This window comes from Oncorhynchus tshawytscha, linkage group LG16 (assembly GCF_018296145.1).
Source record: "Oncorhynchus tshawytscha isolate Ot180627B linkage group LG16, Otsh_v2.0, whole genome shotgun sequence".
Classification (NCBI taxonomy): Eukaryota; Metazoa; Chordata; class Actinopteri; order Salmoniformes; family Salmonidae; genus Oncorhynchus; species Oncorhynchus tshawytscha.
Genome location: NC_056444.1, coordinates 75,164,396 through 75,178,186, shown reverse-complemented (window position 1 = coordinate 75,178,186; position 13,791 = coordinate 75,164,396). Strand labels below are relative to the sequence as shown.

The window sequence follows — 13,791 nt, the reverse complement described above, 5'->3', positions numbered from 1 at the left end:
ATATTTTCATGTACATATTCGTATTCATTCCTTTACACTTGTGTGTATAATGTAGTTGTTGTGAAATTGTTAGGTTATATTACTTGTTAGATGTTACTGCATGGTCGGAACTAGAAGCACAAGCATTTCGCTACACTCGCATTAACATCTGCTAACCATGTGTATGTGACAAATAAATGTGATTTTGATTTGTTACGCTATCAAGCTAGCAAGAGGTTGCATAGCAACATAATCAACTTCCTGTAGATAGGTGCAGCGCTAGTATGCTCAACTGAAAGGATAACCTTTGTTTCCATAATACTAAAATGAACTAATAGAATGTAGTATATACTCATTAAGTATACAGTATGTTATTTTTTTAATTTTTAATTTATTTTTTATCTGCCACAAGGTTTTATTGCAAAGTGGCAACCTCCTCGCCTGATCTTAAAAACAATGTTCCACTTAATGCTCCAAATGCACATATTGCCATCTTTACTGATATATTTGAATTATTTTGTTTAGTGTTTTAAAAAAAAATGCAACCACCACCCCTCCTTTTTACGGTGGTGTACTGCACATTCAAATGAAAGTAAGGCACATATTGAACAGTCAAATGCCCATCTGTTCTTGTCCATATGCACAACAGGAATGAAAACGGAGGTAACAGCTCTAGTTGACATACATATAGATTTTCTTTATAGTTATTCAAAACTTTTTTGTCTCTACTTGTAGTGTATAAACAAACAAGTGCTTCATATATGCATAGTCTATTACGTGTTTTGCCAGGTCGAATAACATATTAGATACGATAGAACGTTTCCAATAAATAAGTCAGTCACATGAAAAACCTAATTAGTGCAAAATACTTGCTTTTAGCTGTAACGTGGGCAATGAATATGACTGTCAAGGCATTATAGAAAGTGTTCACATTTTCCTACTCTACTGAGCATCTAGTCATCACTGTGTAGGCGGCAAAGAATGCAAAAACAGTGCTAAACTTTTTGTTTTGGGAGTGTTATTAATCTCAGGTAGTGTGGTGCTGTTGTACATATTTGTTTGGCAAAACACCTGATGAGTGAACATTCCTCGAAGGTAAATATATATTTTTAAATACCAGGATTTTTTAAAAAGTCAGCTGGCAAAATAACTTGTAGGCTTTTGCATATGTTAATGAGATCTCCTTTGTGCGGAAAAAAATGATAATTAAAAACTGAACAAAATAAAAGCCTACAGCTATTCCTTTAGGATCAAATTATATAGACACAACTGCTAAGGTGAAAGCGTCTGGAATCCAGATGGCACGTAGTATTTTCCGTTTACAATGGTAACCCTTCGAGTGATACCACCACGTTTCCTCCCAACTTGTCTGCCAGGGTTATACAGTATGTTAGTATGGGTATTCGAACACAGCCCATGACTGATGAAATCTACATATCCCAGAATGTATGAGCGTCCAACAGTGATGACGTAAGTTCAGTGTATAAATAACCGATCGAACGCTAGTGGCGCTCTTCTTGGAGACGGTGCCATCTGGTAGAGGTAAGTTGAATACTGAACCTAACGCGTTTTGTATTTTCTCATATTCATCCAAAGTAATCCAATGTAATTAAAAGGCATCTAACTGATCAACCTTTTTCTCCCTTTGCTTTACAGACACTCCTCCACGACATGAGGGCAAAGGTAAATTTTATCCACTCAAAACGATTGTTTTGTAGGCATCTTCCTTGTTGCTATGCTAGTTAGCTTTAAGTGATTTGGCTGGCTAGCCTGTTAACTGCGACATAACTGCACGCATTTTGTAGTTAGCCACCTGCTACATTTTAAATACATTGATTATCGCGTTCGGTGCATAGGCTTGTAGTAATTTCTAAGACAACATAAAATCTTTGACGTTTGTATAGTTGGATAATGCAATGAAGAGCTTTGTCATTCTACGATAGCTTTTTCACGCGCATTTTTTTTCTCTCTAGAAATACTGCACCAAACGTTTTGGCTCCCGAGTGTCATAGCGGTCTAGGGCACTGTTTTTATTGGTCACATACACATGGTTAGCGTGTGTTATTGGCGAGTATAGCGAAATGCTTGTTTCTAGTTCCAACAGTGCAGCAGTATCTAACAATTCTCGAATTCAATTACCTACTACACCCAAATCTAAGTAAAATAATTATATATAGATGAGTAATGAGAGCGGCTTAGGCATGATGCAAAATATGGTATAAATGTATACATGAGATTAGTAATGTTCACACATCTTGCATGTGACCAATAAAATGTGATTTATCATTTTATTAGTATCCAAGTCTGTACGTAGGCAGCAGCCTCTAGTGATGGCTGTTTAAGTCTGTTTGGCTTGAGAGAAGCTGTTTTTCACTCACTCAGTTCATGCTTTGATGCACCTTTACTGACCTCATCTCAGTGATTGGGAGTCAAATGGAGCGGCTCAATGGCCCAGCGTCGTCCAGGGTAGGCAGTCATTGTAATTAAGAATTTGTTCTCAACTGACTTGCTTACTTAAATAAAGGTTACATTTAATTAGTCTTGGTCGTGCAGTTTTACACCCTACTAAGGTCCTCGGTGAAAACATCACATTAATGACCACTAAAGTCTATCATCTGGGTAATTCAGGCTGTTTTGAAGTGTACACTGGATATTGTCAAGATTATGGTGTTTTCAGGTTCAGTTTCTAAGGGAGTATGTGAGTGCACTTGTTCGTTTAGCCAAAGCCTTAATATTAGTTATGTTGGCCAATGGAACTAGCTAGCCAAGTATTTAACTGCAGACAACTCATAGAAATGGGGGTGTCACAAAGTAATTTAATTCTGTAGTGAACACGTGGACATGCCTTGTCAGATTATCACCTGTCCTGGTTCATTACTGTAGCCAACTATTGTGCAATTCTAGCTAGCTTGTTGCCATATTTTCAGGCCCCTTACTATATGGGTGGGTGTGTAGGATGGCAATATCCCTTCTAGACCTGAGCATATGTTGGTGGAACTGTATTGACAGCAATTTGCTGTAAATGCCAGATGGGTGTTGCCAACCGCGCTTCTGAAAATTGATCAGGGTTCAGCCATTTGTTCTAACACTCATCTAAAAGTAGCTAATGTTACATCTAACATTGGCCTCTGTTCTCTCTTGCAGTGGAGAAAGAAGCGTATGCGCAGGCTGAAGCGCAAGAGGCGAAAGATGAGGCAGAGGTCCAAGTAGAATGCCTCCCCATACAACACCATGGCTGTGACCCTTCTGGACACAACACGGGACCAAGGATCTCATGCTTAAAGTCTGATCTGAGATGTGCCATCCATGCCAATGAGAGGCTGTAAAGAGACAGTGCTACTGTTGTCTTGGTCAAGAGACCACCTGCCTGGGAAAATTATGGGGACATTCTGGATTCTCTACTCTTCTACCAAACCTATCCTACTCCATTGCTTTTGTTTATACTTTCCCAATAAAGTTTTTGGTTTAAAGTTGTCTTTGTTGCTTCTGAAACAGGGTCCAGAATGTAATTCCTACCATGCTGCACCCATTTACCATTATTGCTGACAAGAGTTCAGTTCTGGTGAGTAGTCATATCAAACATTCTTATAGGTAGCCCATATGTTGTGATTCCCTTAAAACCAGTTTAGGGGTTATCAGTATGATAAGGTTATGCTGCATGCCTTCTCGCAGCTGTTGTGTCACTGTTGTGAGGCGTGCATGGACTGCTCCAGACGGGGGCCATCTGGAGCACGGTCTCCTGAGTGGTGCATCTCAGTGCTAGATGCCCCAGTTTGGTCCCGGGCTGTATCTCAACTGATTGGGAGTCCAATAGGACTATCACAGCAACACGTGCAACTTAGTTTTCTAGGTAAATTTACTGTGAACATTCTCATTTCAAACAATGACCTGGGGGATTAATGAGCCAAACGGAAGCTGGGGATGATTAGGTGGTAATGGTATGAGGACTAGATTGGGTATTTAGCCAGGACACTGGGTTTAACGCCTGTTATAATTGTCATGGGATCTTTAGTGGCCAAAGGTCGGACACCTGTTTTAATGTCCCATCTGGTGGTCCCCAATCACCGCCCTGGAGCATTGATATCTTGGTTGACGTAGTTTCCCTGGATACCTGGCTGTCACTAAGGGCAATTCTGTGGGGGAAAACCATTTAATTTAACGTCATGTATAGAGTATTGTAGCCAATGGTTTCTATTTAATGCTATGTAAACATATCTATGTAGGTCTTCATTTTGTTATTAAGTTGACGTGAAAAATAAATTAAACCGCACCCCAAATGGTCAAAAACAAACAGGTTTACCCTGGAGGCAAAACGGTTTGATCTCTCTGGCACTGTCTTACAGGCTGTTCAAATAGATGTCAGCCAAGCATACTCTGTTTTTAAACAAGTGAGATTTGGATTTGAAAATGGGTGGCCTATTGTAGGACATGTGTTTTTCCCCATTACAAATGCATGTTGGACTATTAATCTGTTTCTAAATTACTAATTTACTAGTGTAAACCCACTGAAGAAAAATACAGGACAGTCAACAGCCTACAATAACGAAGCTTCTCCAAAACGTGTGCGTAATACTCATAGTTCTACATTATACCAGGTGTCAACCGAGGTAATGGTCGTGTTGCTGTATCAAATACGTAGGGTACCCAACTATCACGTTTATTCATTGGCCTCCAGTAGATATACAGGCAATTCCAGTGGTGTAAAAATACTTTAAAGTACTACTTAAGTAGTTTTTGGGGCATCTGTACTTTACTATTTATATTTTTGACAACTTTTACTCCACTACATTCCTAAAGAAAATAATGTACTTTCTACTCCATACATTTTCCCTCACACCTAAAAGTACTCGTTACATTTTGAATGCTTAGTAGGACAGGAAAATGGTCTAATTCATACACTTAAAGAGAAAATCCCAGGTTATACCTACTGCATCTGATCTGGCGGACTCACTAAACACAAATGCTTTGTTTGTAAATTATTTCTGAGTGTTGGAGTGTGCCCCTGGCTATCCGTAAATTTAAAAAACAAGAACATCGTGCCATCTGGTTTGACTTTTGATACTTAAGTATATTTTAGCAATAACATATACTTTTGATACTTAAGTTTTTGGGGCGGCAGGTAGCCTGGTGGTTAGAGCGTTGGGACAGTAACTGAAAGGTTGTTGGATCAAATCCTCGAGTTGAGAAGGTAAAAATCTGTCGTTCTTCCCCTGAGCAAGGCAGTTAACCCACTGTTCCTTGGTAAACTTGTTCTGACTTGCTTTGTTAAATAAAAGTATATTTAAAACCAAATACTTATTTTATTTTGCTCAAGTTGCATTTTACTAGGTGACTTTTACTTGAGTCATTTTCTATTAAGGTATCATTACTTTTACTCAAGTATGACAATTGGGTACCTTTTCCTCCACTGGGCAATTCTTAGTCGGAAAGCTATTGGTTTATGTAAGGGAACACCCCCCTGAAATGGACAAAAATGAATGGGATGTTATTGGCACCGTATGAAACATATAAACGATGTACAATACCACTCAATTGGACGTTGTTTCATTCAAAACTGATTGCAAATGCCATATGGCAAATGCCAAGTGTAACACTGCAAAAATCCAATAGATGGCGAGTGCGCTCCACCGCAATTTTTCATATTGCAAATGTAACACAAGTCAAGACCCATGAGTAAAATTTTGAAAATTGGAGCATTTTTTCAAAAACTTATCACCCCCTTAAAAAAGTGCTTTCCGGACCGTTTTTTTTCTTCTAAATTCTTTCGATTTTTTTTTGTCAATTACACATGTATAACAACTGTATCAATATTACTTTTGTCAAATTTTATTATCGTAATTTTTTTTTTACTTGTCCAAAAGGCATATGTTTTGTCCATTTGCATTAAGATTTCGTAGGAAATCAAAAGTCAATTTTTATTTATTTTTATTTTTTTTAAACGTATCACTCCCTTAAAAAAGTACTTTCTGGACCGTTTTTCGAAATTCTTGCAATTTTTTTGTCAATTACACATGTATAACAACTGTATCAACATAGTTCAGTCATATTTTATTATCATAATTAAAATAATATATATTTTACTTGTCCATAAGGCATATGTTTTGTCCATTCCATTTGGAATATGATTTCATAGGAAGTCAAAAGTCGAAAATGTGAACATTTTCCCAAAAACGTATCACCCCCTTAAAAAGTGCTTTCTGGACCGTTTTTTGAAATTCTTTCGATTTTTTTTGACAATTACACATGTATAAGAACTGTATGAACATATTTGATTATCATATTTTTAAAAAAACTTGTCCGTAAGGCATATGTTTTGTCCATTTGCAATATGATTTCATAGGAAGTCAAAACTCACTTTTTTTTCTTTGCCAAATGCCATAAGACATGTCCAAATGCAATATGAAAGATTTGAAAGTGCCAAATCAGGATGTTATGTCCATTTGTCATGTACGATCATAGGAAGTCGGTTTACAAACTCAAAAGTCAGTGAACCATGTCCAAAAGGCATTTATACTGCCCAAATGATATATAGCACTATGTTAAGCCATGAATCAACCTAGATGGTCTATTTGTCATGTATGAACAGGGAACCAGGTGCACGGCTGTCCATTGCATATGAACCAGGTGCACGGCTGTCCATTTGCAATATGTTTCAATGGGCATTTACCATCATGAATTGGACATGCTCAAAAATCCTGCAGAAATGCAAAATTGACTGGCCAGATGAACTCGGGATGGCCAGGCAGTACTAGTGGTTCCTCTCCATCTGTCGATGGTGACATGAGAGAAGTGGGACTCTTTCGTTTTTTAACGGTTTTTGAAAAATGTCCAAAATGATTAGGGGTGCCCCCTATTGGATGGGCACGGATGGGGGATGCTCCCTACCCAACCGTGGACCCCTTGCACACCCCTAAAGCCATTTAAAACCATTATAAAAATGTTATCCTGGTAACCCGTTCCAATCACCAGGCGCACGGCTGTCCATTTACAATATGTTTCAATGGGCATTTACCATCACGAATTTGACATGCTAAAAAAAAATTCAGGAATGCGAAGTTGACTGGCCCGATGAACTCGGGATGGCCGGGCAGTGATTCTGGTTCCTCTCCATCGCTTGTTGGGGTTGATTTCAGAATGTCACTTTGGTGATGGTACCTCACTGTTTAAACATATTGCAAATGGACAAAAGCCAGCCAGCAAGTCACCGTCCATCAGTCAATTAGATATCATTCTGACACCAAACTGATACAAACTGACACACCCACTTTTTCCAACTCGTTTAGAAGCCAACTATCACATATTTCACTGACTGATTTACATAGGGTTGAATGCACTATTTATATCAAACTGCAGGTTGGGTATGGCAAAACATCTTTTGGGTGAATTTAACCACTTCCTGTTGCTCCAGGAAGCTTAGAATCAACACAGGTAGACCTCATAGTGGCCTGATGGATTGTCATTGAAGACAGGTTCATAGGGCATTCATAACCCACATAGGCTTCAGGTTGAATTTAGGGGTGCAGGCAATGTATTCATATGGGGAGAGAAGTCAGTGAAAACTGTTGAATGTAAACACCTTCTTTTAACTGTTAAGGGTTAATGCCACACGGTCAAGGTTAGGCTTGTACAGATCGGGAGGACCTCAGGAACGTTCCTGAGGTCAAATTGTGCTTCTCACCCTAACGGTTCCCCCGCTGTCACCCAAAAGCACCTGCAATTTAGGGCCAGGCTTCATTATGGGCCTAAATTTTTCATGGTTACTGAGCTCAGACCGAGCAAGCTACGGTCTAGCGGGGCATCTCGTTGAACTCGGCACGGCCTAGAGATTATGGTAATGCCATTGCAGGCTCTGAGTGTCTTTAAGCACCGCACTTTGTCACTCCATCCTTGCTGTGTGTGTGTGTGTGTGTGTGTGTATGTGTGTGTGGGTGTGTGTGTGTGAGAGAGCTTTTCTTTGACATCTGTTGGGAGAAATGACTGATTTACAGTTCATGACATATGAATCACACATATGAAGTTTTGAAAAGATCAGACCTTTTTAACCCTTCGAAACTGCACCTATGACACAATTTTAAGGTACTTCCGGTTGATTCAGGAAGCTGAAAGTGAACAAATATCCTCCTTGGGGTAGGCTCTTATAGAATTTTGAGTTAAAAGTCTTTATGTTAAGAACTGACTTATTTACAGAGGGTTGAATGAGTGTGTGTTATTTCAGAAAATCACAGAAATCTCGCAGACCTCCGAAACCGTCTGAACACGCTGCAACTGGATCTGTAACTTTTTTGGAAAAGTTTTTTTGAACATCACCAATTGTACATAGTACGATTTCTCTTAAATTACGATAGATAAATGGCTGGTTCTTTTTTTCCTGACACCGTAGGTTCATGTACTTTGACGTGAAGCGGTCAAATCAGCGCTCTGTTTGTTTTTGACCTTTAATCCCAGAAAAATGGCCATAACTCAAAAAGTGTTGAGGCCTCGACGCCATCTTGTTCGGGGCCATCTGCCCATTATGCCAAACCTATGCTCACCAAGTTTCGTCTTCGAAGTCTTTTCCGTTTAGGAGAAAAGGCCACGTTGTGATTGGTGATGTTTTGTACATTTGCAATATGATTCCATTCACCCTCTGGTGGGATTTACCGGGACAGTGGAAAAATGACCAAAATTTTAAAATGTAATCAAACGGAAACCGAATGTCCGAGAAACTTCATTAGATGACTTCCTGAAAGATCTGGCCCCCGTGCACGGCACACCGCCGTCCGCGAATTTTACAAACGTTGGCGGACGTCTAGTAAGGGACCGTACATTTGCAATATGGAGTTTCTCATCAACCATACGGCAAATGTCAAAATGTTCCCTTGTGTATGAAAGCTGCACCAGAGCATTTGCCTTTTGCAGCATTGCATTGCAGAGGCAGTTGCTGTGCGTTCTGTGTGGTGCATATGTTCGATTTATCGAACGTATGCGTCAAAATGTATGCATAGACGGCTTAACAGAAATGGTGAATGTTGAACCTTTGTTGCACAAATCCAGATGATGCTGCGTACCATTTTGTGCAAGACTACTATCGGTGTGATTGAGGCGTTATACTGATTGGTGGGGTCAAATATTCTCAGAACAATTTAATTTTAGGGTTACGTTTTTCAGTGCAGACAATTAATAATCCTAAAATTATGTTACTAACTTAATTTTAGGTTTACATTTTAGCATGTAAATCTTGGTGGGACAAACATTTTTTTGGGGGGATGCATGCCAGCAAAGCCACTACACAGCAGAACACTAAACAATACATTAATTGCACTACAACGGTGACAAACGGTGTCCCGAAACCTTTTTACTTTAACCAGGCAAGTAAGTTAAGAACAAATCCTTATTTACAATGACGGCCTAGGAACAGTGGGTTGGTTAACTGCCTTGTTCAGGGGCAGATGGCAGATTTTTACCTTGTCAGGTCAGAGATTTGATTTAACAACCTCTCGGTTACTCACCCAAAGCTCTAACCACTAGGCTACCTGCCACCCCACATTACCTCTGCTACACCTGGCTTTCAGCAGAGCCTTGTCTGGCAGCGAAACGGTTTGTTCAGCCTCATTTACTGCCTTTTAAAAACACATAGCTGATATGGCTGACTTGATTATTAAACAAATTCGGTTTCTACTGACAATTGAGATGTACAAACTATGGCATAAGGGGATGACAAGTGGATAAGAGGCAATCCGTAATTTCAATGAAGACATTAATGGGCGAGCTAGGACGGACGTAGTCAATATAAGTATTTGTTCAGCACTTTTGTATTTGTTCAGAACATTAGCCGTTCTTACAGTGTTCTCCCTGTACACCAAGTCGGAACCGTAGGATAAATAAAGGGGGCATATAAGCAGACAATGAAAGCTCTTAGAATATTCAATAATTAAATTTCTCAAAAACAGGCTATATGTATACCACCAAGTCAGAACAGTAGGTGAAATTAAGAGGTGAAAATATATCAAATTATTAGGGCACATGGGCTACTAACAGCTTACTATACAACATACACTTAGTATTACTTTCTTAGCTACAGTATACATATCTCCCTGGCATGTTACATCCTTTATGCAGCAGCATACAATACATTTTTGAACTCACCTTGTTGTGCTGTGCTCACTTGAAAGGGAAGGTGGCGCGGCAGTCCTTCGTGGGCAAATTTTGTCATCAAAGTCTGTCATTCTCTGGATTTATGGTGCTTTCAAGACAACATGAGGACTACATTTAAAAAAAAATGTGATGACGCCAGTGATCTTCAGGTCGTAGCTTAGAAAGAGGACCAAGTTCCCAATGTACAATACCTAGTTGTTCAAAACGTATTTCCCAGTCTTAGCTCGTTTTTCCCGAGTTCCCGGTTGTTTTGAACTCACTAAAGTCAGATTTGCAGCTCTGAGTTAACAGTTGTTTTTAGCGCGGAACAAATCATGCTTCATTGACAGCATGGCCAATGTTGAATGTTTATAATTTTAAACTAGGAATAGAGACCCTTAATCTTAGACTTTGGACCGCACAGCCACTCCACTGAATAGCAGGCTAATGATTGCTTTGCAATGCTTGCAGTTAGCCACTGATTCCTTCCAAACCACTCATTGTTGAATTTACAATTTTCAACGTGTGTAATGTTCATGGCCAATGGCCGATGACACCAATACGTTTTATTATTAATTTCTCTTCATTATTTCTCTTCACCTGACAAGGATTAAAAAGGATTTGCCAGTAGATTGTCAACTTGATTCATGATGATGACTGCTAGCTAAGATTTTGAAAGTATGGAGTTGACATTATCAGTCCAATCAAAGCTACTGTAGATACAAAGTGATTTGACGTAATTGTATATGTGGCCAATGACCTTGAGATTTCTTGGATGGGCACTTCTAATGTAACTCTATGGCAGCACCCAAGGGGCTTGACATTTTGATCTCTACCCTTAGACTTGGAGGTGAATAGTGTCCTCATGAGTGACAGAACACTGAGCCAATCACGCCGCAACACTCCATATTTTCTGCTGGCTTGCCCCACAACCACAGAAAGCACTGAGCTAGGCTGAAACACTTGCATTTTAGAGCTGCCTTACTCAAGAAAACCAAAAAAGAGACCATGTTTGGGTGTGTCTTTATTAACTCAATGCTATATATATATATATATATATATATTGTTTGCTAACTGATATGTGACAAGTATTATTGCCAAAATAACATGCAAAACAGCTGCCCCACCTGCCCTGAATGATGAGTTTGTACTTGCAGTGGAGGTTGCTAAATATTAGACTGGATGGTACGGTCAAATGTTCTCGCAACAAGTACATTTTAGGGTTAAAAAAATCTGATGGATTTAAGGAGGGCTTTCACTTAGTTAACACGCCCTTACAAGTCTGACAAAAATTGGAATCCACTTGCTTCTGCCCGCTAGTGTTTGTCAGTGCGCGCATGAAGAGCGGTTTATTTCCCTGGCGCTATTTACCTATTCAAGATGTATTTTTAGCTGAACATTTCTAGCAAAACTGTTTATTATCATTTCGCGTCAATAGTGTAAGGCATTGTCAATGGTTTGCAAGCTAAACTTTATTCCGTTGTTGTTTTATTTTTTAATTAAACAACAAGAAGACACTGAACGCGGAACTGCAGAGGTAGCGCCTCCACGGATAAGGATTTTGCGATGCCAGCTGTGGATGGAAGTCCGAGTATGGGCACAGGCTCGGGGGCTGCGGACTCGGCATTGCCAGAGGAAATGCAGCCACCCAAACCTCCAGGGCAACATGCTGTAACCGTATTGTGGTCATTTGGAAAATTCCTGGCTACACTTTTACCAGTTTATCTGGCCGGATACTTCGGGTTCAGTATCAGCTTGGTTCTATTCGGTCTCATGGTCTACATCGGATGGAAACACAGCAGAAACGAGAAAGTAATGCGTCTGCGGTCAGCTATGTTCGTATTGGAGAATGAGAGAGCATACACCACTGCGAGGGCTTTTATGAGTAAACAGGAATTACCCCCATGGGTAAGTAACAAGAAACATATCATTATTGTATTCCTATTTTCTCTATGGACTCTTCAGCCTACTAGTCTGTGAGCTGGTAATTAAAGCCACCGTCTATAATATTTATATTATTTTTTAAATAAATAAAATACAGCGGAATAATAAATACATTATTTGAACAAAAGTCAGTCTTAAAATCCATCAATGTCATTACATCATACCCAAAAAGGTTTGTTTATGTTGTCAAAATAAATAAATAAATATGTAAATGAATGAAGCAAAAAATGTGTCTGTGGTGACCAAAGTAACACAACTCAGTTGACAATAAGGACAGATATAATGGCAAGGGGATGAGCACAATGTCCTATTTGTTCACAATCTCTCTCTCTTTCATACCATTTCATAATTTGCACAGTGTACAGACATCCCAGTCTATGACTTACCAACCTTTTGTTAATACAGTATAAGGCTGTAATGTAATAAAATGTGGAACAAGTCAAGGGGTCTGAATACTTTCCCGAATGCACTGTATATTTCCTACCCCTCCCCCTCTTCTACATTCTTTAGTCTAGTCCATCCAGCCCTAGCTATATTTGGACATTCTTAATATGCAGAGCCTGAGGAGAATGAGTCAAAACTTTCCCTCACTATTTTAAGTCTCTCTGGATAAGTGCATCTGCTAAAATATAATACCACAGAGTTGTTACTGTATTTAAAATTAGCACACAGTTAACTTAACAGTGACCAAGTTCCTTGAAAAATCCACCCAAAACCAATCATTCCTTTAATATACTGTGTTAGATAATAGTAATAATTGAGAACAATATTCGTTGTGAACACATTTTTCATTTTGGCGTTATAATAAGGTTGGTAGCAACATGGAAAATTGTTGTGGAAATCTGTTACAGCTCAAGTCGACTATAAAATCCACAATGCAATGCTCTCTCTATGGGCTGGATGGCTAGCTAGCTACAGTTGAAGTCGGAAGTTTACATAGACCTTAGCCAAATACATTTAAACTCAATTTTTTACAATTCCTGACATATAATCCCAGTAAAAATTCCCTGTTTTAGGTCAGTTAGGATCACCACTTTATTTTAAGAATGTGAAATGTCAGAATAATAGTAGAGAGAATGATTTATTTCAGCTTTTATTTCTTTCATCACATTCCCAGTGGGTCAGAAGTTTACATGCACTCACTTTGATAGCATTGCCTTTAAATTGTATAACTTGGGTCAAATGTTTCGCGTAGCCTTCCACAAGCTTCCCATAATAAATTGGATTAATTTTGGCCCATTCCTCCTGACAGAGCTGGTGTAACCGAGTCAGTTTTGTAGGCCTCCTTGCTCGCACACGCTTTTTCAGTTCTGCCCACACATTTTCTACACATTTTCTATGGGATTGAGGTCAGGGCTTTGATGGCCACTCCAATACCATTCCTTTGTTGTCCTTAAGCCATTTTACCACAACTTTGGAAGTATGCTAGGGGTCATTGTCCATTTGGAAGACCCATTTTTGAAATTTAATTTCACCTTTGCGACCCAGCTTTAACTTCCTGACTGATGTCTTGAGATGTTGCTTCAATATATCCACATAATTTTCCTCCCTCATGATACCATCTATTTTGTGAAGTGCACCAGTCCCTCCTGCAGCAAAGCACCCCCATGCTTCACGGTTGGGATGGTGTTCTTCGGCTTGCAAGCCTCCCCCTTTTTCCTCCAAACATAACGATGGTCATTATGGCCAAACAGTTCTGTTTTTGTTTCATCAGACCAGAGGACATTTCTCCAAAAAGTACAATCTTTGTCCCCA

General features: G+C 39.3%; 1 protein-coding gene across 2 annotated transcripts in view; it reads left to right on the top strand.

Annotated features, from left to right (window-relative positions):
- Window positions 1-1,398: 1,398 nt before the first annotated feature.
- esyt1a (extended synaptotagmin-like protein 1a) overlaps window positions 1,399-13,791 on the top strand; it is a 51,514-nt gene continuing 39,121 nt past the window's right edge. The window contains exons 1-3 of one of the 2 annotated variants that reach the window (XM_042299632.1): window positions 1,399-1,521; window positions 1,636-1,662; window positions 3,124-3,541. In XM_042299632.1, coding sequence (XP_042155566.1) covers window positions 3,497-3,541 — 45 coding nt within the window. In that variant the 5' untranslated portion in view covers window positions 1,399-1,521; window positions 1,636-1,662; window positions 3,124-3,496. Of the gene's footprint in view, window positions 1,522-1,635; window positions 1,663-3,123; window positions 3,542-11,395; window positions 12,001-13,791 lie in introns of those variants that run through there. The other variant, XM_042299631.1, reaches the window with a different exon arrangement.